The following is a 22,970-nucleotide window of genomic DNA, read 5'->3' on the forward strand; positions in this document are numbered from 1 at the left end:
GGATCCAGGATGGCGCGCGGTGTGAACCAGAGCTCCAACTTGCTTTTTTTTTTTTGGTCTTGCCAACGACGCCAGCCCCATGCCTGCAGGCAGTTGCCGGGCAGCAGGCACCACTCAATGTAACCCTTGCACTGCACGTGTCCGAATCCAGCATTGAGTGGGCAGCGGGCTCGGTTCTTTGTGCGCCTGCGCTGGTTTAGCATCCTGCAAGGGTTGTCGCAAACTCGCGGAGCCCCTTTGATGACCTGTGGCATCAAGTCGGTACAGTACCAACTACCTTAGGAAGGGAGACGAAACTAGCGGGCATGCGAGGCATGCGAGGCCTGCGGGAAAAGGACGGGTCGAAAAGGTAAAGCGCCGCGGCAAGCTGCTGCTGTTGGGTGGTTCTATAGTGGTCACTGGCCTTGCTGGTGAGTCTGCCCGGTTCGCTATAGAGAAATCACCTACGTCAGGACCTGTGGCTCGGACTGTGGATGCCTACCTAGGTGAGATTGGAACGATGATGCCCCCACAAGGGCCAAGGCTGAAAATGACCCGCTCCGGGACCTATCCTTGTTCATATTCCCTGCCATCCGCTGCAGGCCTTGTGAGCCCTCGTTTTCTTGGCCACGGAATTCTTGGGCCCATTCTTTCTCTCCCTCTTTCTTGTTTCCCATGCCAACACGCATGCCGTAGAATTGGATTTGCGGACGCCAGTGGGCGTCTTGCCGTCCCGGCCTTCCTCCCTCTCCGCGTAAAGATAACAAACAACAACCCCCACCTGATGTCGGCATCCACACCCCGCATTCGCGGTGCATTTTCGGCGGCGGCCGAGGTGCACACCGAGAACCGGCGCCGACGTGGACTCTGTTCCAAGGCATTGGGGATGCATCCCACGCTCCTTGGGATGCTTGACTTTGTTTTCAAATACGGAGGAGACTAGAGTCGCCGTATTGAGAGGATCAACAAAAGCGATTATTCAATAACTGGTCATCAGCCGCTCCAATTGCCCAAAGTGGGTGTCCTGTCGTGTTCAGTTCAAGCGCCAAACCAGGAGATGGATAATTCTTGTTGACGCTAGCAGTGAGGAAAGAACCTCTCGCCATGTCAAATCGACCACGTTCGAGAACTGCCTTCCATTAGTGGTAGGTAAATATGGCTCTGCCTCGATCACAAGATGCTCGCCTTAGAGGACTTCTTGGGCTGCTCTATCTATGCCACATTCTCATCCACATCACGTCCCGACTCCAACGACAGAGAAAAATCCAAGGCAGCCTCTCAAGCCTTGACGAGCTCCATCTTGACACCCCTCTTCCCCGTCGCCTCGTCCTTCTCATCAGTGACCTTAACCTTGACCTTCTGGAACAGTTCCACCTTCAACTTGTAGCTTCCCGTCGTCGTCAGCACGTAGTTCTCCGCATCGAATGCGCTCTCAGGCTCCGGCTCAGCGAGGTCGCGGAGCCGGATAAGCCCCTCGATGCCGAACCGCGGTACGAGCACTACAAAGCCGTTGCTGAAGATCTTCATCACAAAGGCCTCCTCCTCTGCGACCCGGCCCTTGAGCGCCTGGCCAACGTAGTAGGCGATGCTGGCACGGCCCGCCAGCTGCGCGTTACGGTGCCGTACGTTGATGTTCTTGCACACGGCCTCGAGCTTGCCGCTGCTGCGCACCGCCGGATGGATCGCCTCGTACCCGATGGCCGCCGCTAGCTGCCTGTGGGCGACGAGATCAGCATACCGGCGGATCGGGGAGGTGAAGTGCGTGTAAATCTCCGATGCCAGGCCGTAGTGGCGGAACTCGGGGTACGCCTGTGTGCCGGAACAGAAGTACTCGGCGCTCATCATGCAGCGGGTGGCCATGATGCGGACGAGCGTGTTGAAGAAGGGGTCGGCGGGGTCTACGCAGTTGTCGAGCGAGTCGGCGAGCGCCTTGCTCGAGTCGACGCGAAGCTCCAGGCCCTTCTTGACCCTGAGCTGGTTGGAGAGCTCGTCAAAGTTAGTCTTGGGCGGGGCACCGTGACGACGAAGGATGGCGGTCTGCGGGAAGGCTTCATAGATCTTGCTGGCGACGCTGACGTTGGCAAGCAGCATAAACTCCTCGACCAAAGACATGGTGTCGAGGTGCTGCTTCGTCTTGACGTCGATGGGATCCGATGTCTCCGACTCCATCTGCACCTTGACCTCGGGGGACGACAGGCTGAGGGCGCCGGCGTCCATGCGCTTCTGCTTCAGCTTTTTGGACAGCATCATGAGCGTTCTGATGCTGTTGGTGAGATCGTCCTGCTGGGAGGCGTCGTCAACGCGGAGCTGGGCCGCCTCGTAGCTGAAAGCCTCCTTGGACTGGATGACCGACTTGGTGAAGCGAGCTCCGACAATGTCCGCGTTCGGATTCATCTCCCAGATGACGGAGAAGGCATAGCGCTCGACGTAGGGCTTCAGCGAGCACAAGTCGGTGCCGAGGAGCATGGGCAACATGTCGATACGCTTGTCCACGAGATACACGGACGTGCCTCGCAGGCTGGCCTCCGTGTCCATGGCATTGCCAGGTTTGACAAAGTGGGACACGTCGGCGATGTGGACGCCGACTTCGAAATTGCCATTGGGGAGCGGCCGCGCGTGGAGCGTGTCATCGATGTCTTGACAGCCGATGGGGTCAATACTGCAGATGAGAAGCTTGCGGAGATCCTCCCTGTCTCTCCAGCCGGGATCCTCCAGGTTTTGGGGGACTCGCCAGTCGTGCCCCTCCTTCGGTAGGCAGTCGAGCACCGTCTTGGGGAAGGGGCGGTACTGCACGTCGTGCTCCAATAACAAGGCCTCCGTCTCGGCGGCCTTGGTCTCGAGCTCACCCAGTGAACGCACAAAGTGGCCGACGGGATATCTGGAGTCGCGGTCCCACGCATCGATGGTGACCAGCAGACGCTTGCCGAGGAGCTCGGGGACCTGTCTCGAGCGCAGTTTGATCTTGGGGATGCGCTTGTCCATCGGGATGAGGAAAACGTTGTCCTGCTTGCGGCCCTGGCCACCGCTCTTGCTCGCCGACGAAGGGTCGATGTGTCCAACATACTGTCTCCAGTTGCGCTTGATGATGCCGACGACCTTTGCCGTGGGTTGCGGACGGCCCTCGGTGCTCTTGCTGTGCGTCTTCTTGACCTCCTCTTGCAGCGCCTTGCGCTCCTTCTCGGACACGATATCCTGAGCTGCTTCTTCGTCGGCATTTTCGTCGCGAGTGACCGCCTCCTCCTCGATAATTTTTGTTGACGGCTCCTTCCACTGCTCCTTTGGCAAAACCTCAACGACAACGACATCGCCGCTGACAGCTCTATTGATGTTCTCCCTGCCGAGGACAATGAGAGGCTTGGGGAACGCAGGGACGTTAATGGACCCCTCGAGATAATTGTACGGCGAGACGTTGAAGATGCCCTGGTGCAGAAGCCCGGCCTTGACGCCCGTCATCAGCTTGGACATGGTGAAGTACTCGGGATATATCGGCCCGGCGGGTTTCTTGGAGTAGCCCGAGTTCCGTGACTCAGCGACCATGTCGAGCAGCCGCTCGCCGTCCTCAAGACCGCCAACATAATCGGACAACGACATGGCCGTCACGCCCTCAGCTTTGGCTTTCCTCAGGCAGTCTTGGTCGTCGCTGAGCATGACGACAGCGGGGAGATTCTTGGCCTTGGTCTGGGCCAGGTGCTCGGCATACCACTTGACCGCCTTGCGCACAGCGCGGTCGTTGCGGTCGTTGACGGTCTCGTTGGCCTCACGGTTGACGTAAGTCTCGAGGCGAAAGTCGTTGAAGAAGACATAGAAGCGCTTATCCTCGCTCTTGGTGAGACCGACGAGTCGGTTGTATAGCGGAAGCGACCGATTGCGCAGCTCCTCCAGCACGGTCTGCAGAATGACAACGTCGTAGAAGGCCGAGCTCTGCTCGAAAAGGTCCATGGCGTTCAGCAGAGCGTTGGTGTCGGGGACGATATAGTGCCCCTGGGGGAACACCTTTGTTCCCGCGGGCTTGTCGGACAGCACAAATGGTTGAACTAGTGAGCGTCAGCATCGTCTCGCCAAGCAGTGAGAGTCAGGGCTCACCATTGTTGGCTGCATCTCTGGGGGCCGTTTGCAAACAGCTTCGGCAAAGCTTGGATGAGCAAGGGATGTCTTGACGCAGGTATACCTCTCTCACGATTTTCTGAACCTTGCCCTTTCTGGTCGATCGGACGTAGACCTTGCTTGAGATGTTGGCAGCAAAAGGGTCCGCCTCGAACGAACGCTTGAGACTCGTCATTTTCCCCGGATGATTCTATTTCAGCCTCGTCGTTAGAGTGAGTTGGCAATGAAGGCGTTGAGCCGAGCGATTTTCGTTTTCGTTTCTTTTTTTCCCGCCCCTTTAGATTGGGGCCTTTGATGATGATGAAAATTGAACAGACATAAGGCGCGGGGCGGCTGACAAACGAATCACGGAGCTTGCGGCGCTTGACATCACTCAAGCGGCAGGTGTGCCGTCGTTATCGCTTCCGCTATCGCTTATCGATACACGTGATAGTCCTGTCTTCGGGTACCGCCTGTGGCGTGCTTATATCTAGGTACCTAGGTACCTATCTAGGGAGGTAGGTACGTACACAAGACACCTTGTTACCTGCCTAGGCAGATAGATACCCTAATCGGCCACCCGAACACGATGGATGGCGTGCCCGAGGTGTGTCCCAAATTCAAGACTCTCGATGTTAGTTCCGGTACAAAATCTTATCTGAAGAGGGCTGCCATTGTCTACGATGACAGCCTCATCGGGAACAAGAGCAGCCTTGTATTGTCAGACGGCCAACTCGGGTGGGGGTGACCCGAAGAAGCTCCATCGCGTGCTTTACACATGCACAGGAAACCGTTCAAGATAGGTGACCGGAACGCGTGGTTTTGTCTTCCATAAATCATGCTGTAGAAGGTTCAGCCTCGAGAAGTATGTTTTAACTCCGATGATACTTCCGAATCGCACCAATGCAGAAAGAGACTCAGGCTTCTGCTTGGTTCGGTTAATCCGCAAGAAAAGACATGACAGGGCAGGCTGCCGAAAGTTTATTAAGCACCCTGATTAGGTCTCCCGTGTCCCGTCCCCGAGAGCACCCACGGTCGCACGGCGTCGTTCCCGATCGTCTGTCGCACCCTCCCCGGTTCTGTTCGTTGCGCACGGCAGGACGTGTGCAACCTCACCAAAGCATATCGTGGGTGACACAGGAAAAGGAAAGGAAAAACTAATGTATCACTTCATCTCATCAATCGGGAAACAACCGTCCGTTTCGCATGACACCCCGTCTTCGAAGTGTTTGCTTGCTGACATGTCTCCCCTTGATGCCAGAAGAAGAAAAGCAAGGAGGCGGGATTCAGCTCGGTATGTGGGTAAGCTGGAAGGGGTTGGGGGGCAGGGGCAGTAGGCAGGAGACACAAGCCTGAAAACAGGAGAACGGGGGATTATTGCTCTGTACATCCGTGGTACAGCGTAAAGCCTTGCTTACTGAGATTTCGGGTTTGGTTATCAATGGCTTACCTCGCCATGATCTGATCAACGAAGAAGGATTTCGACGGCTCGTCATGTCTGCCCTGCTTGGATCGGCCGCCCCGGTTCCGTGGCCCAAGCGGCCAAGGGCAGCCGCGAGGTCACAGCGGGAGCGGCCCTCTCAAGTTAGGGAGTGTTGCCGACAGCTATGTCCGTACTGTACTCTGTATTCCGTTGTTTTGATCTCTTTGAGCCGGGAGTGGGGGGTGGGATGGCCAGGCTGCCTTTGATAGTGTCCGAGAACTCTTGGCCAGGCGGAAGCGCAGCGTAAAAGCGGTTTCCCTGGCGCAGGGGATGGAACGTCAGTGACCGGCGAAAGGCTGCTGTTTCCCAGCCAAGACATTGCCAAACACCAATCGGCAAGAGTGTCAAAAAAGGGAAACCAGCCATCACTGCGTTCGGGCTTGTTGTTAGACCTTTGGTCAGAAATTTGGCTTCTTCTCGGCCGGGAACGCGGGCTTCCTGCATTACAAAGTGGAGGAAACGTGGGCTTCGCGGGACCCTGAAAACCTTGGGGTCGGGGCTCTTGTCCTGCAGTCGCGAATCCAAACATCAGCCGACGAGGTGAAGGGAGGCTCGAGATCGAGAACAGCGTCGCATTCTCACCGCACGAGTCACCTGCATGAGAAGCGGCTCCTCACATCGGCTCGTCGTCTGAATAAGCTATGAGCAAGAGTAGTATGGTGTTGGTAAACAGGAACAGAATAGGGATGGGCATAACCCAAGATCATCTGTGCGGAACGGGAACTAAGAAGAAACTGCTACGGCTAGCCAAGCTTGTTTTACAATGTGTTCATCGTCTGTATCGGGAGCCGGTGAGAGATGTGTCACTGACGAAACACACCTACACTATCTACTTGTCTCGCTCTCGTGATGTGAAGGCAACTCACAGCAAGGTCCATCGCTGTTGACATGTGGTATTCCGTCGACGGGTCGTTCCATGGCCATCTTAACTGAAAAGTGGATGCCTGTGTGCCGACGCCGCAGCCCCAAAATCTCGATATCCCTTCCGACTGATAAGGTGCTGTGTAAGACGTGCCATTCGTCCCAGGAAGCCGGCCACTGACTGGCAAAGAGGCACACCAGTCGCATCGCCACCTTGTCGGATGGCCCCGAGTCCAACATGGACCATGGGTGCCGACGAGGGGCTAGGACACGTTACGCATGTTAAGCATGGCCACCCTCAAGCACAGGCAACGTACCTGGGGAGGAGGATTTGGTATGGGCAACTGGGCGTCTGGTGGCTCGTGTCAGGGAGGTGGAAGCGCTTCCGGAGAAAGAAAGCAACGGTGAAAAGTGGATGACGTTGATTGTTGAACAAGTTCGGAACGTGCGGTGGCATCAACATGCTCCCCAGCGGGCTTCCGAGTGTCGAGCAAGGACGAACCGGCCATACCATAATACTGTCCTCTCTACCAACCAACCAGCCAGGCCAAGTACTCCGGAAGCGAACCTCAGGGGCCACGTGAGCGTTTGGGTGTGTGTGTGTGTGTGTGTGTGTGTGTGCCTGGTGCTTCACTATCCCGGTGGCTAAACGGGGGCAGAACAGCAGGATGACTTACATATGGGATGGGCTGGGGGTGGGTTGGGTGGTTGTCATATGTCTCCACAGCGGCTAGACACGCACAGTTGTACATTAGTAGGTTTTACTGCTGCGAACGAAAGGCGATTGGGATCGGAAAGGCCTTTTCCCCTTGAATGTGTCCCCGAAAAGAAATGAGATGGGCGATGCTCTTCTGCAGTTAAGAGGGAGGGGGGGCACGCAGTCAAAGATGGGGGCGGGAAGGGCCCCTGAGTGGACTGTGAATGCGAATGGATATGGGGGGGGGGGGGGGGGGGGAAACACCACCCATTCGGAAATGGATGAGCGTTTGCTGCACGAGCGGGTAGCAAGGATCCCAAGGCAGTTCCCGCGGTGCAAAAAAGGAAGGGCAGCGGGCCCAGGCCCAGTCGTCACAGTCCTTGTTGATGTGCAATGTGCCCCGTTGGCCGTTGATACCTTCTCAAGTCTCTCCCGGTCACGATCCTAGCATGGCCGCAGCGGCCTCGCTTGACCTTTTGACCAAGGCCATGTCCATTAGGTTTCTTGTTCCACCGATGGTATACTTCGTCCTCTGTTTATCGCTCTGTCTGGTTGGTTACAATGTTAGTCCAAGAAAGGGAGCGAGGCCATAAACAGCGGAAAGTTCTTGGGACCGGCGCCAAAACATCGAAGCCTCCAGGGGGGCAGACTGGCAACGGTTTCCATCCAGCGCCTTAGCACTCATTCCTCCCCTCCCTACCAAGGTAGCTAGGTACCTACCCCAGACCATTAGGTGCCGCTGCGGCGACGTCCACTGGTTTGACAGCCACCCATCACAGCTAGCAGCAGCATGACACCACCATCGGTCAACCTGGCCATCAGTTCCTGAGGCGAGGGCCCAGACGCAAGGTCCGGCTGCGCGTGCGTATGTTCGTAGATGCGTACGCACAAAATGGGCCATCAAAGGACGAGCTGCGCAGAAACTCGGTGGAACTGCTCTGTCTTGGCTCGTACAGGTGGTGAACCAGGTGGCATCGTCGATTTGTTACTGGAACCGGAACGGCGAAGGCGGTATCAGTGGCATCTTGTCTCTCGATTGCTACCGCGCGTTCTGGTACGTCTCGTACAGAGAAAGCAGTGTCGATATTGAAAGTCACCCATTCGTGCCGCACTCGACCGCTCCTCGTCCGTTGTCTCGACTCTGGGACAACACCACTTGCATCCTCTTCTCCCATCGCAACGCTGCTTCCTGTGTACGATGTACGATGTAAGTAGGTAGCCTAGCATCAAGCCGTCCCAAAAGGACGGTAAGGAAGCATCACCTACAGCGCTTCCACACCACCACGACGCAACCATCCGGCCAACCCCCAGTCGACCAAGTGCAGGGCCTAGCCATGCTGATAGTCCATCTCAAAGGTGGGGCTAAGTTGAACCCATGATGTATGGCTTGGCTTGTGCGCCGTTGTGAATTTGACTTCGTGAGCCAATCGCACTCGTCTCTGGTCCGTCCTTTCGTCACCGGACTTCCACCATTCACACCCCCTCCATCTTTGCGATTGCTGCTGGCCACCCTCCTGTGCGTGAGCGTTCCATATCTGCCCTAGACTTCTTGCCAGAAGTCCACATTCATGGAGCTAAGCTTGACCCTTCACACCACCCCCTCTCAGGCGAGTTGTTGCCGCCATACTTCATAGTCACGATCCATAGATGAAGCCTCTCGAGTTCCGTAGGATTCGGTCCCTTGAGTGGCTGGAGCCCAGTGGCGGTCTGAAGACGACTCACGTATTGAGTCACATGGTTCCCGTAAGGCGCCTTGGCGCGCACCCCTTCACCACTTGTTCGATCGAGGATCGGTGAGAGGAACGCGTTCTTTGACGCGATCTTTGACGCGAGTCAACAAGGAAGAGAAAAGAACAGCCAGCAAGACCATTTGTGAAACAAACGGGGAAATCAGACTTGAGTCCCGTCCCTCTTGACCTCTAACTAATTCATCGTCTTAGAAAAACTTCTGTTCAGTGGGCGATGTCTTTGCGGAATCCTTCCTCGTTCATGGAGCCAGCCACGTTGGGTTGAGACGCATCCACTCGGTGGGGAGGGGGTTGTTTCTGTTTGCCAAACCCGGGTCGCTGTATAGACGCGAGTAAGCTGAAGCTTTCTTTGCCCTTTTGCCTCTCAATCTTGCTGCCGTTGAGCAGAGGCAGAGACGAAACTAGTGAAGCACTGTCTCTGTGCAAGTGCCATGTTGCGATCTTGTTGCCAACGCCCTTCTCGCACTGCTTGACCGACCGCGCTGCCTGGCGGCGTGGTCCACTTCCATGCCGCCATTATTGATAACCGGCTGCGAGGTAGCTGACACCCAGTTTCAGCTGTGGCGCATCTTCAGATATGGTCCGGGCTGGGATTAATCGAGCAGAGGCCAATCAGAAATGACCAACGTCGACACCAGAAACGTCCGTGATGCCCGTCAGCGATGGAGTCCCATGCGACGACGAGAAGCGGCCTTTGAGCTGCCAATCGCATGCCCCGCTGTCGCCTGATGAGAGGCGAGGCACGTCGGCAAGAGGCTTTCGCTGCCAGCCAATGCTACATCAACTCTAAGGACGCCGCTCATTCTTCTTACTTACTTGCACAACCGCCGCTCTAGTATACCATCGCCAAGGTCTCGGATCCGCGCAGGTTCTCTGCACTAGCCAGGACGATTTGAATCGCCGTCGGCAATCGCATGCACATATGTGACTTCCCATGGTCAGATCCGTGCCACCATGCCCATCATCCTCGCGGTACTAGGACGGGTATTAGATACTTCGTATTCCGCATACCAATCGTCTGTGGGTTGAAACCCGCTGGCGGCCTTTTTCGACGAGACAGGGTGACAGGCAGGTAGAGTCTAATGCTTTGGGACGAGAGCGCGCGGGGGAGAGGAGGGGCTCGGTTTTGCAAGACTCCGGCACAACCTAGACCGCGGCGGTCATCGTCTAGCAGCAAATGAAAATCCGCCTGCTTGCTTGGCTGCATCGTCTTGCATGGCTCAAGACCTTGTCCTACCTTACCTTTCCGGCCAACTAATCGCCAACTGACTGCCAAAGCATTATTTCACCTCTTCTTCCCGCTTCAGGGCTGCTGAAGACTGCGACAATACATGTGCGTTTGTGTCAGTATAGCACCTTGCAGAAGCTCATCCTCTCATGGGAATCCTTGGAGCCGGCCTCTTCCCCTCCCCTGCTAATGAGTGTCTGTGGCAGTCCCTCCGGCCGCAACGCCTGTGGAGGTCGAGATGATGACGAAATGTCTCTTGCCTAGCCATCCTAGGCGAGTCTGGCTGGCTCCCTAACATAGCGCGTGATGTGATAAACGGGGCCACTATGACCCCTTGTCATCGAAAAGGGATTTAGTGGCCCGCGTGCAGGAAGTTCTCGAGAGGAAGCCGCGGATAATCGAGGAAATAGGGGCTGCAGGTTGACCTCATCGAAGCCATCTACGACGACGACCTCGTGAAGCCCAATATATGCCCTGTTGAACCTCGCGGCATGAGTTGGCCGAAAGGACTGTTTGCAGCATCGAACCAATCTATCAAGGCTCGGGGCCAGTCACATTTGGTCGAACCGGGTCCCCGCTCGATGCATGGTACCAACACCCGAGAAAAAGATTGAGGGAAAGAAAGAGGGAGGTTTGAGTCTAAATCAGTGTTTTGTCCATGGCGATCAAGAGAGAACACACGAGTCGAGACACAGACATAGACTGGGACCGCAAATCATCTTCTCTCGTGTAAGAATGCGCGGAGACGAGGCCGTTGTTTTGCAAAGTCAGACGCTCCGAGAAAGACACGACGTTCGGCTAGCTGGGGCATCTTGGCAGAGACCTTCCTTGGCCCCTCCCATCCGTTTCGCCCGCCTTCAACCGTATTGTCTCTGTCTGCAGGGGTCGTTGTCGATAGCGCGTGCGCCAGTGCTGGGGGTCATGCCGATGGTAGGTCGCCTGGGCATGCAGGCCACAGCGATTGGCTGATCAGATGTCTGGCGACAAGAACCGTGTCTGTGCGGGAAAGAAAAAAGGGCCCCAAAAGCAACGAGTCAGGCTAAAAGGCTGTCGGGAATTTTCCCGCCTGCACAGCCAACTACTCCTCCATGAGCCCACAGAACCAAGGAATGACTTCGTGCCTCGCCTCAGCTGGTGCGTATCGATTACCGAAACCCAGCTGAGCGACGCAATATGTCCGCTTGGGCTTGTTGCTTTAGTAGGGATTGTTATTCTTGTATCGGGATGGAATTCGAGTAGCTACTGTCACACAGCCTTCGAGCCGAGACGATGAAGGACCTGTCCAGACGGTCCTGAGATATTGTCAGCCCGAAAGACTCGTCGACGCCGCTGCCTTGCATGGGATCCATTTCCGGCAAGAGCTGGGTTGTCAGGTCTAGCTCGACCAACGAAGCCAGTCTGGGAACAGCGGCGAACAAAGTTGAACGATGTCGCTGCCTTAGGGCATGTCAGAACCATCGTCCAGTCTTTTGAAATGGTCTTGGGGTTGTCAAACGGCAGCCTTGCAGAATGTGTTACGAGCATCAAGAGGCGGGAGGGGAAGCTGACCTTGTCCTTTCATCGACCATTCCAGGCTCTGCGTTGAACGGAAAACAACGTCTGGGCATAACACTGTGTTCCAAGTTTGGTCGTCTGCATGATACATCACACGCTGGCTCCTTGGCCTGCTGCCTCGCCGTCTGTCGTGCTCTTATTAGGGAAAGCCTAGAAGGCATGACGCCGCTATTCCAGCTGGAGGCAGCTCCCGAACAGACCGGTGTAGCTCTCTGTCAAAAGGTTGGGTCGTCGTGCCGCCGACTGCAAAGTGAGGAGGTCCTGCAGACCGAATGATTCAGTCATTGCCGCTGACGCTAGCTAGCATTGGAAGGGGTTTGCTTGAGCCCGAGCTAGTGCCGCAAGACGTCCTCTAGTCGAAATTCCTCACGTTTCTGAAGATGGCGAGGACCTCGGGATATCGAGCTTGTATGAAATTGACAAGGGTTGCACAGGTATCGTACAGTGTGCCGTAGAAGAGAAGCAAGAATTACCTGTATGTGAAATGTCCTTGGTTTGGGAGGATGGAAGGAAGTCCTGTCCGGTTGAAGCCAAATATGGGTTGCTGTCGTCTGAACCTGGGGTTAAAGCGGCCAGTGAGAGGGATATGTGCTGGCTGGCCTGAAGTCGACTGGAAAATAGGTGAAGACGTTACTTCCTGCCGGAGAAGCCGGCAAGGGGCGGATGCCCCGGGCCATTTCTCTTGTAAACTTTTTCTGAGGCAGCGCAAGACTCCAGATCTTTTGAGGTATCAGTCGTCGTCCTCTTTTCTCGAGATTCAAGTGACTGGCTTCGTCCAACCCTTTTTCCGGGTGCCCTTTTTTCTTCTTTTTACCTGCCATATGCATGCCGGGGAGATGGCGTCCCTGTGCTCCACACTGAGTGCTGAGAAGAGTGTGGGAGTGTGGGATCATGGATGTGAGGTTCGGGTGATGGGCGTGGTGGTTGTGGTGGTTGTGGTGGTGAGATGGTGGGCTGGGCTGGACTGGGCTGCCACCTGGCCCTCTTCTGATGAGTAGTGATCGCTCCCGCACCTCATCTACGCAGACTGGGGAGCCACTTGGCCGCAGCAATGCTGCCCGCTGCCCTGTTCCTTTTCATGTGCAGGCGGGTGCAGCGTCGTGGGACTGGGGCAGGGGCAGTTCTCCGTAATGGCAGCCCCTGTCGACACACCGTTTAGGATGTGTGATAGTCCAGGCGGGCCATAGACTATGAAGTATCGCCGAATACTGGGAGAGATTGGCCCGCTGAGGCCGGAGGACGACGTACGCTTGTGAGATGGCGCCTCTGGTGCTCGGTATTCAGGTGGGTTGCCCGGGTGGGTCTCGGTTGGCGTCATCCAAGACTTTGGCCGTCGGGCAAGTCTACTTTAGGCATCCCATGCAGCGAGTATCTCTCCAGGGTCTTGAAAATGGCATGGAACCGCATGGTTCGAGGCATACAGAGTAAGACCCGAGGGGTGAAAAAAAAAGCTTCAGATTCGCCACGCTGAAGTCCATGCAGGGAAGCTGTCGCCTTGACCATCCGCAGTAAGCCAACGATTTGGAGGGTTAGGAGTCAGCGATAACGAGTGAGAGTCATCTTGAGTGGTCGAGGGCTCCTGCGATGTATACGGGGTAGACAGCGAGATCACGACAGGTCCGTGCCGGACGGGAAAGTAGTCATCGGAGGGCTGTCCAGTGAGGGGGCGTAGTCGAGCCAAGTTGTGGTTCTCGTAGGAAGTGGCGTCCACGTTGGTATTAGTGATAGTAGCCTTTACAATGAGGACTCTAGACCGACGTGCTGGGTTACGCTGGAGCGCCGGGCAAATGTCTGCCGTCCGGAGGTGGGACATGTCACGAGCGGACTATTGCGGCAAGATGGAGCACTTGAAGTTCGGCGAAGGCCAAGAGATGCAAGTCGAGATGTGTGAAGTGACGTTGACTTGGCCTTGTGGAGTCGGTCGCACTGGCCAAAGTAGCCTCGTCGATGGATGTGAGCGAACGAGACGGCGAGGAGTGCAATTGACAAGAAGGACATGGGCTCGATGGTAGCATCCAGCATACCTGACTTGATATCGTCTTGTGCTTTCCGTGGAGAATCGAAGGGCAGGCAGGCAGGCAGGCACAGTCCGCATGGCGAGAGCTCTGTGTAAGTGGCAGGGAGGTACGTGCCGCCTCCTACCACCTCTGGTACGTTCCTGGGGAGGTACGGTAGGGGCAGGTACCTAGGTACCTAGGTAGGAACAGTACCTGAGTAGGTACCCCGGGACCTACCTGAGGAAATAAACCTTGGCTGCTGTCCATTCCATCCCCAGCTTCATTTTTCACGGTCGCTGTCGCGCAGTCTCCACATGCAGGGCAGGCGCGTGGGAAAGCGCGGTTGCTACAGTCTCACTTACCTAGATGAATTATTTCACGATGGCATCCGCAAGAAGGTAGGTATGTAATCAACATTGCTTGCTCTGGTTGACCGGTTAGGCCAATGCAGATTGCTAAGTGAAGGAGGGTCAATGCAGCGGATGGCATCAATACGGAGCCGTCAAACAGGCACTCACCTACCTAGGTACTTACATACAAACACTTCACGGTATATGGCACCTAGGTAGTATCAACACTGGCCAAAGGAGATGGACCAAGACCGCCCGACTTACACAGGAGTCCGAAAGCGTTGGTTGCTCTTTGCGCTGCTGCCATCTCAACCTCAGGTAGGTATCATGCGAAATGAATGCGAAACAACAAGGTGCGGACCGATTCCGAGAGCCCCAGTTGAGCTGGGCGCCGGGCTGGGCTGTTAATGGACTTCCGCAGTCTGCCATCGTTACCCCTTGCCTCTCTTGCCTCTCACCACCTGGGTACCTTCGCTATCTTAGGTAGGCATTTAGGTAGATACGTACGGAAGTAAAAGACGAGCAAGCAACAGACCGGCCGTCAGACGGACAGGATAGCCGCAACTAGTCTTGGCAAATGGCTGCTGGCAATAATTCCGAGTTCAAGAAAAACATAGCACGCGTACTCTCCTGGTTACTATTCCTACAACGTACGTCTACTACCTCGCTTCTGCACTTAGGCTTCTGCCCTGCTGGCGCCATCGCCCGGGGCATGACATCCCTGTCAGTATCTTCTAGGGCCATCGCTGTCTGTGCCCGCACCCACTGCCCACCTGTACATGGATAATCAGACCCGCTCTTTTCGAACTACTCCACTTTGCAGAAAAGGCTGCATGTTACTCCGTCTTGCTTGAATGCGTATGACATGGTACGATGTATTGTTGAGCAAGGGTCGGAGAAGTGGTCATGCTGATGAATAAACCGTTTCCCTCGCTGCAGACCGGACGGAGGCTGACCCGCACAACCAGGAAAGCAAACAGATCAGGGCCATTAACACGCCTCTTGCAGGCACTCTCCAAAAAGCTGGTCAACTGCCTGCCTGCCTGCCTCTAACCTTTCTGCCTTGGCCCACGACCTGTCCTTGGGAATCAGGGATCCCGGTGTTTCGTTCCATCCGTTTTATTACCTACCCAGGTACAAATACTTACTTTTCATTAGCAACCTCAATTGGAGTTAGATAGGAACCGGCACAACAAGCGTACAGAAAGAAAACCATCTGGAGGGAGAGGGTTTAGAAAAAAAGTGTAAGGCACAAGAGGAAAAAGAGAGTCACCGGTAAAAATAAAAATAAGAGGCTTCCTCAATTTCACCCCCGCCCCTCTTCTCTTCCCTCCCGTCCATCCCTCTGTGTCGTCGTCGTAACTTACTTCCTGCTGCTTCCACACCCTCCCTGTTTGTGTGTGTCTGCCCTCCTCTTACCCATCAGTTATCGGCACACCTGCCACATTCTGCTGATCACACCCCCTCCCATCGCAGAAAATAAGAAAAACCCAGCAGCAGTGCTTCTCGCCACACCCGAACAACGCCGCCCCGCCCGCCGTCGCCGTCGGCGTTCTTCTTTGGCTCTTCTGCGCGTCTTCGGCTTAGATTCGTCTAGTCCGTGTTCTCTGTCATCATCATCGCTGTTGTCGCGGTTGCTATCGCGGTCGTGGTCCCAATTTCAATCACAGGCTCTCATTCCATTCAAATCTGCATCGCGCTGCACCGGGACATCTGCACCTGCCCCTGCACTTCTTGATGCCACTGCTTCGCTACGTATCTTTTGCTACTGCCTCCATGTGCATGCACCAGCCCATCCGACGAGCCCAGTATCATCTCCTCCTCCTACCCAAGTACTCCTCCCAAATCTCTACCTAAACACTCGGCCTGATCGAGCTACTGTCATTCCCTCTCACGCACAGAAAAGAGACACCCCAAAGACTTGCCATGCTGCACGGTATTCGACCTCATTTCGTCCCGTTGGTATTTCCTGCATCTTAATCCCTTCGCCGCCGGCTTTACCAGCCAACTCAGTTCTCTTTGTCCCGGCCAGAGATCCAACATCATCACGGATCAAAGCTAAGGAAACGGAGCACGAGAAGCGAAACACCACCGAACGGCATCGCGGATTCCAGGACAGGACGCCACCAGAATCCTAACGGCAAAATTTACAAGGCTGCCGCCCGTCTCCTCTGTACCTACCCTAGCTTCTAGGTAGGATACTTCCGACGGCCCTTGTTACTTCACCCTCCGTCACATCCCATCCCATCGCATTGCATTGCCTCGCTCCGCCATCACCTTGTCTTGTCTTCCATGTCTACCTAGACCTCGGCCACTTGACCCGGCAGCATTCGCCGTCTCTCGACAAAGTCATCGCCGACAACCCTATTGTTCGTCGTCATACTTGAACGACTCATTTCTCTGCGTCCATCTTGGACACCATCGTTTCCTTCGCTCCATATCCCCAATTTTTCGCCGAGGCGCGTCTGTTCCACTCGCGCAAAACCCTCCACGGAACGTAAAGAATTCACCCCCCAAAAGGCCGAAGGACGCCCCCCTGCAAGTTGACAAGCGCAAGCATCCGATAAAGCCGCTATAGCCCCAGGTAGCTTTCTTACCTATCTAGGTACCTAGCTACCTAGATACCTCCATCGCCCTGCTCACCGTACTTAAGTCTACCTCGTCAGTCAGTCAATCAGGTCCCTGCCGTCGCTGGGTACTTTCTTTGCCTTCGCATACCTGGCGGAACCATCAGAGGGCGGCCACCATCATCCGCCCACCCTCCTTCCCTCCCTTGGCTTCCTTGCTTTGCCGTTCCCAGTCGCCCACTTCTCTCCGTCCATCCATCATCCATCTGTCCAACACCTTGCCACACGGCAGCTTTGCAACCGCCAGCCAACCATCCGCCATCTTCCCTCCTTCACCATCGCGCGCGCGCAAATTCACCTGCGACAGCCTCCATTTCTTCTCCTGCACTCTTCGCGCCATCTCGCCCGTCGCGAACCAGACGATCTCATCCCACCAGTCTTGTCTCCAGTCTGTAATACCATCACAGTCTGCTCTGCCCTTTGTCGCGCCAAAGAAAAGAGACTAAATCGCCACACGCTCCTCATACTCATCGCACCTTACAAAGCAACTACACACAGGCCCTTTCGCCAAAAAGAGCCTCCCCGTCGCGCCGCAGACCCCAGAACACAGACCCTACCGACACTCTATTGAGTTCTACGGCTTGGTTGTACCGATGCTGCAACTCGAACTCTTGCATTTCATCTAGAATTCAAAGTTTCTTTAACCATACGCCCCCATACCCAGAGTCACGAAAAAAGGTTCCATTCGATTTCTTCTCAGCTCCGCTCCTCCTACCCGCTATTACTCGACACCTTTCCTGCCAGGGGCATTTCAGAGCTCTGCACCAACCATATGCACGCATAAGCCTGCCCGCCCGGCGTACCCTCCCTTCCCCAAAAGACCCAGCTGTCTTCAAAACGACTCGGCCGGAAGGCAATCCAACTATATCAAGACACGTCTTCGTAGTCCTGATCTTGACGAATTTGCTGGGAGACGTTTGCGCGCTCAATGTACTCCACACAGCCGAACGGAGCTGATAGTGCGACAATCAACCCAGCTGCTCTCAACTCTCCTGGTAAGTTGCTTATTCGCTCTTCAATGCCCCCCTCCCCAGTTTCACACCCCCGCCCGCTCGCTCTACCCAGCCTGCCCGCTAGCCGTCATCGCATTCCACTGCGAGGCCCTGTCCGTGTTGGCAATTAATTCTTCTCCACGCGCAACCACCACTTCCTTCCCTCACCTGCTCAAGGCATGGCAAGGACCCTTCCCGATATGAACTTATTTTCTTGCTACATTATGCTGATGACTTTTTCCACAATCTAGACTTGCTCAACGCAAACACCCGCGGCATCAAAAGAAGCCGCTCGCCAGACAAACTACAGGGAACCGTTTCTGCAGTTGATGCTGGTATGTTCTTGTCCACCGTTCGATCCCGTTGTGCTTGTGCTATCTAGCAGTTGCGCGTGTCACCTCTTGCTATCCTTTCCACTGTGCGCAACGCGATACAAGCTAACACTGGTGTCTCCGCTGCAGGTGACTCTAACCCGAGAAAACGTGGGAAATCAATGAAGTCGAGGACATCCGGAAGCATATCCGAATTGACCGGTCAGGCCCAGGCACCATCCAACATGCCTCAAAACATCCCGCCTCCGCAGACCCCCCAGAATCAGAGCGCACCGCTCCCGGGGGGTCAGGCTGTCGCCTACGCGCCCGCGCAGGCTTCACCTCCGCCGAAAACCACTCCTACAAAGACCACCTTGAAGGCCTTGCCTACTGTCAGAGACCATACCACCGATCAACTGAACCCCGCCGGCGACGAATATCTTCCGAGAGAAATTGATGAGTTTGGAGAAAAGAAGGTTATGCCCAACGGCCAGCTCCTCGGCGGCCGCGAATACCGATGCCGAACGTTCTTGGTCCCCAATCGAGGCGATAAACTGTTCATGCTGGCGACCGAGTGCGCGAGGGTACTGGGATACCGAGATTCGTATTTACTCTTCAACAAGAACAGATCGCTTTACAAGATCATCGCCAGCCAGCCCGAGAAGGACGACCTTGTCAGCCAGGAGATCCTCCCCTTTTCTTATCGGTCGAGACAGATTGCCATTGTCACGGCACGATCCATGTTCCGCCAGTTTGGAAGCCGCGTCATTGTCAACGGCAGGAGAGTTCGTGACGACTACTGGGAAACCAAGGCCCGCAAGCAAGGATTTACAGAAGCCGACCCCGCTGGTGAGAAGCGACCCGGAGCGGCCAAGGCTAGGGAGGCCGCAGCCGAGGCACAGAACCAGGTCCTGCTGGGAGGCCCTCACGGTGAAATAGTGTACAGCAACACGCCTAGTCAATTCCCCGGCGCCCCTCAACCCCAAATCGTCCAACCAGGTATGCTTGGAGCGCCAACCGGAACCACGACCAGAATGCCCGTGATAACACTAGGATCAGAGCTCAGTGACAACCGCCCTCGCGACTACAGTGGAATCCTCAAGGGTGGCCCTCGCCAGGAGATCACCGGCCCGGCCTACCAGGACCAGACGCGACCTGCCCAGGTTGGAGAAGTTCACACTCAGGCGCATCACGCAGCCGAGTACAACCGGACACTGAACCAACAGCGAGAGATGCGCGGCGACTACCTCCAGGGCATATGGAGACGGCCACATGAGCAGCCACAGTCTACCAACCTTACCCAGAACGTTGCCACAAGCGATGCAGCCGTTCCCCCTACGCGTGCGACGCAGTCGCCACACGCATCGACCAGCAACATGCCACAGTCCGGCGTCGTGCCCAACCAAAGTCCCCAGCAGATGATGATGTCCGCCCCGCCGTACTCTCAATCGATACACGCGCAGAACCCAATCAGTCAGGCTCCGATGAGAGGCATGGCCCAACCATCTTCCCAAAAGAACAACAAGTCAACGACTTTGCCCGCAGCAGGGAGTGCGGGCAGCATGCCTCAAGGAGGACAGGGCTATCATTACCCCGGAACCGGCCAAATGTGGCCTCAGACGCAACAGAACCCCCAACAACACAACTATTCAGGATACACGACGCAAGGCCAGCAGTCGCACCAGCAGCCGCCAGCTCCTCAACTCCGCCATGCGAACAGCGGCGTGCAGCCGGCGATGCAGTTTTCGGGAATGCCCGGTATGGGGCAGAGCTACGGGGCTGGCCAAGGGATTTACCCCGCGGATCAAACTCCTCGTCAGTACATGCCTCAGCCGAACCAAGGATCTCCGGCCGTAACACAGGCCTGGTCCAATCAACAGACACCTGCGCAATGGTGGACGAACCAACCTCAATGAAGGCTGCTGCAAGAGGTCAAAACACAACGAGACTGGTTTTTTTTCCTTTCCCGCGCTGCTCTAGCTCTTCAACAGCGTTATGTCAACATACACTCTTCTTTTTCGTCATATAAGCGGCGGTGACTCCCTGGCTTTCGCCGGTTCGGCAGACTCGCTGCTGCCCTTCTGAAGGATACCCAAGCATACAATTAGGCGGAGGCTATGTGCTTTTGGGCCACCGGCCTATCAGTCTTCATACAGCATTTTGGCCGAGAAGTATGGATAGAGGAGTCGATGGGGGATCCGGGAACATATTGCCTCAGGTCGAGAGGGGATGTTGGCTTCTTCACTGTATTGCGTTTTGATTTTCTACCTTTCCTTTTTCTTTGATGTCAGCTGTTGTCTTCTAAGATTTGGCATCTCGGGAGGATGTATGCATGTTCCGTTTTGGCTGTCGCTCTCCTTTCACACGCTGCTGAATTTCCTCGCCCTCGTCACCGCCTTCGAACGCTACTTGTTTTTTGACTTGTTGTCTTTGCTTCTTGCTGTTGGCACCAGGGCAACTTTTGATACCGACGCCGTCATCTCTTCGCCGATTCCCTTTGCGCACGTTGTGTTACATAGTTTCTCTCACCCTCTCGAATACGATACCACACGAACGCTTTGTTGACGCGTACTTCCGCCACACATGCGAACTCGCGACGCTCAGTTACCTGGAACACCGTAGACTACCGAGCGATGTTGACGACCCTCGGCCAGCAATGCCGCTGTCGACAACTATGAAAATGCGGGTTCGAAATCCTGTGCGGAGACCTACATATCCAGGCATTGCTTGCTTGACAAGGAGCCGAAGCTTTCATGCTCAAGACTGTGCCGAACGCTCACAACAATGGCATATATGCCGTGGTACCGATCTGGCCCGTGTTGTGCGGCCGGGCGCTTCCCCAACTCGAGGGTAGCGGCATAAATGAAAGAACTATGAGGGCGGCAAGTTACAATATGGTTTTAAGGTTCATCAACAATCTAGGGTGCACCCTCTTCGAAACCGGCAAGTCCGCATTGACATGGACGAGGAATTTGTTGTCCCTGGAGATAGGTGATCAAATGATTTTTGGACTTGTTTTATCTTTGTGTCGGCCGACATGGCAGCATCAAAGGAGTTTTTATTTAGTTTTTTTTACTTGGGTGGAACATGATGTTGGCAGTCACGTTTGGTACCAGGAAGGGATTCGGGTAGCGAGCGTCACGACCCATCCGTCATCGGGAGTGGGATTGTTTCGTTGTTTCCATGCCATGGTAACGATGGGCTTCTTGACGTCGGACCGGGGCCAGTTCAATCGAGTACTTGCGAGGTATTGTCCTGTTGGTTGGAATTTGTCTTGTTGTGTTTCCTGGCCCATTGTTTCTGTACACTTGCTTTACGACGACGGACGTCTGTGCTTGCAGAAGCGAGGGCCATTTCGATACATGGCCCCCGATTGAGGGTTGGTTTTTTTTTTTTTTTTTTTTTTTTTTTTTAGTTTAATGCAGATGCGTTTCTTTTAAAATTCTAACCTGATACTCGTCCCCGTGAAAAGTTCTCTGGGTCTCAATGAGTTGGGACAACTATTTAAAGCAATGACGAGAGTGGCTGGTAACAACCCGCACCGGAGAATGCATGTGCCATCTGGTCGTTTCCTTAAAGTTTCTTCCAGGGTGGGAGGATGCAGGGAGGAGGAGCAGAGACTCGGGCTCCCTCGTTATCGGGATGAAAGCAGGCATGTTGTGAGACAGAGGAGGGGTCAGTGTGTCAGTGTGTGGTGGTGATCTACGTGGATGGATGTTCCTCGTCACTGATCCGGCCACGCCCCTCCTGGCGACAACAAGCTGTTGCTGCTTTATTGTACATGTGCAACCTGGATTTCTTTTTTTCTTCTTTTTCAAACAAACTTCCCTCATTTTTATCCTTCCTTCCTTGAAGCTTTTTTTTCTTTTCTTGCACCTCCCCGCCTTGAAAGTGCCATGAAATATTCGCCTTATTAATCTGTTTATTTAGGCACATGTGTGTGTTCTTGCTCGGGGAGAGTTGATCTCATGTGCGTTGACGCCTTGGCCGAGGATAATTTAGAGGACGAGGGCGAATGGCGCAGAGATGGTCGTTTCCATGCAGAGATTACGCTGCTGCTGCTGCTGCTGCTGTTGCTGGGCCTGGACCAAGCCTCGGTAAGAGGGGTCGGACTTTTCGTCACAATAGTGCTCAGAGAGGTCACCGCAGGCAATTACTCAATTCAGTGGTCTCCACGGGACGTCGCCCTCCGGGTCTCCCAAGGTTCTGACAGAGGGGGAGGGGGTAAAGCAAACCCTTTAGGCGAGGCGACAATGACGAATGACGACTTGGGATGCATGTGGTGTTCCGGTCTACCTCGCTTATGAGAATGCAGGACTATACTGCAGTAGCCGGGTGATCCGTAGCGGATGTTGTGTGTAAGTCTGTTTTGGGTGGAGGTAGGTTGGTGTAGATGTAAAAAAAGGCTGGCCCGGCGTAATCGGCCGGGCGAGGGGCGGCTCTTTCGGGGCCGCAAGGGAGATCGAAAACTTGGTAGCGGCTGCAGCCTGCAGCAGGTCTTCGGCCATCGTATTAGGCGTACGGGCGCACGCGGGGCCCGAGCGGGAAGCGGAAGTTGGGATGGAAGTGCCCGCCTGTCTATGGTGATGACGGCTCAAGAGGCGGGTGAGCGGGTGAGTCTGGAAATCTTGACGATGGTGGTGTTGGAGACGTTGGGTGAGAGGAGGGGGCATCAGAGGTTCGGATCTATCGTGTCCGATTGAGCCTCGGGCGCCGGGGCGTTAGGGAAAAGATGACTTACTCCACGAGCGTTACTTTATTCCGACGTAGCTTCGAGCCTCTGAGCGACTGTTCACAAAGGAGACGCTGACGGGAACGCCAAATACAACGAGCCCATGGGCACCGGAGCCTCTCTGATACTTGATGACGACATCAACCCAGCGCAGAGACGGAGATGTTAGGGAAAACGAAACAATCATGGGGACCGGGCTCGATGGTATAATTTGTGACTGAAGCATTCCATACGCGCTGACGACCCGGGGTCGCTACGCTCATTCAAGCCCGGGTTTATGCCGTTGGACGACGAACAGGATCAACCCCGAAACGGGGAAGTTGGAGTT

The 22,970-nt window shown here is 55.1% G+C and overlaps 4 protein-coding genes across 4 annotated transcripts; 2 read left to right on the forward strand and 2 right to left on the reverse strand.

Annotated features, from left to right (window-relative positions):
* Positions 1 to 554: 554 nt before the first annotated feature.
* Positions 555 to 4,425, reverse strand: CDEST_09982 (Putative ribonuclease II/R, PIN domain, S1 domain, nucleic acid-binding protein). Its single transcript, XM_062926140.1, has 2 exons — positions 4,063 to 4,425; positions 555 to 4,013 (listed from the first exon to the last, which is right to left on the reverse strand). The coding sequence occupies exons 1-2, from the start codon at positions 4,256 to 4,258 to the stop codon at positions 1,258 to 1,260; spliced, it is 2,952 nt and encodes a 983-aa protein (XP_062782191.1). The 5' UTR covers positions 4,259 to 4,425; the 3' UTR covers positions 555 to 1,257.
* Positions 4,426 to 6,304: 1,879 nt separating this feature from the next.
* CDEST_09983 (uncharacterized protein) lies at positions 6,305 to 7,176 on the reverse strand. The gene has a single exon (XM_062926141.1). The coding sequence runs from the start codon at positions 6,644 to 6,646 to the stop codon at positions 6,371 to 6,373; it is 276 nt and encodes a 91-aa protein (XP_062782192.1). The 5' UTR covers positions 6,647 to 7,176; the 3' UTR covers positions 6,305 to 6,370.
* Positions 7,177 to 7,664: 488 nt separating this feature from the next.
* On the forward strand, positions 7,665 to 8,314 carry CDEST_09984 (uncharacterized protein; the record flags this gene model as incomplete). Its single annotated transcript, XM_062926142.1, has 2 exons — positions 7,665 to 7,761; positions 7,926 to 8,314. 2 exons carry the CDS (start codon positions 7,665 to 7,667, stop codon positions 8,312 to 8,314), a joined length of 486 nt encoding a protein of 161 aa, XP_062782193.1.
* A 7,794-nt stretch (positions 8,315 to 16,108) lies between these two features.
* CDEST_09985 (Putative chromatin-remodelling complex, RSC SWI/SNF subunit Rsc7/Swp82) lies at positions 16,109 to 21,294 on the forward strand. The gene is made up of 3 exons (XM_062926143.1): positions 16,109 to 17,602; positions 17,851 to 17,934; positions 18,061 to 21,294. The coding sequence occupies exons 1-3, from the start codon at positions 17,536 to 17,538 to the stop codon at positions 19,824 to 19,826; spliced, it is 1,917 nt and encodes a 638-aa protein (XP_062782194.1). The 5' UTR covers positions 16,109 to 17,535; the 3' UTR covers positions 19,827 to 21,294.
* Positions 21,295 to 22,970: the final 1,676 nt, after the last annotated feature.

The sequence above is a fragment of the Colletotrichum destructivum genome, chromosome 6, assembly GCF_034447905.1.
Source record: "Colletotrichum destructivum chromosome 6, complete sequence".
NCBI classification, from domain to species: Eukaryota; Fungi; Ascomycota; class Sordariomycetes; order Glomerellales; family Glomerellaceae; genus Colletotrichum; species Colletotrichum destructivum.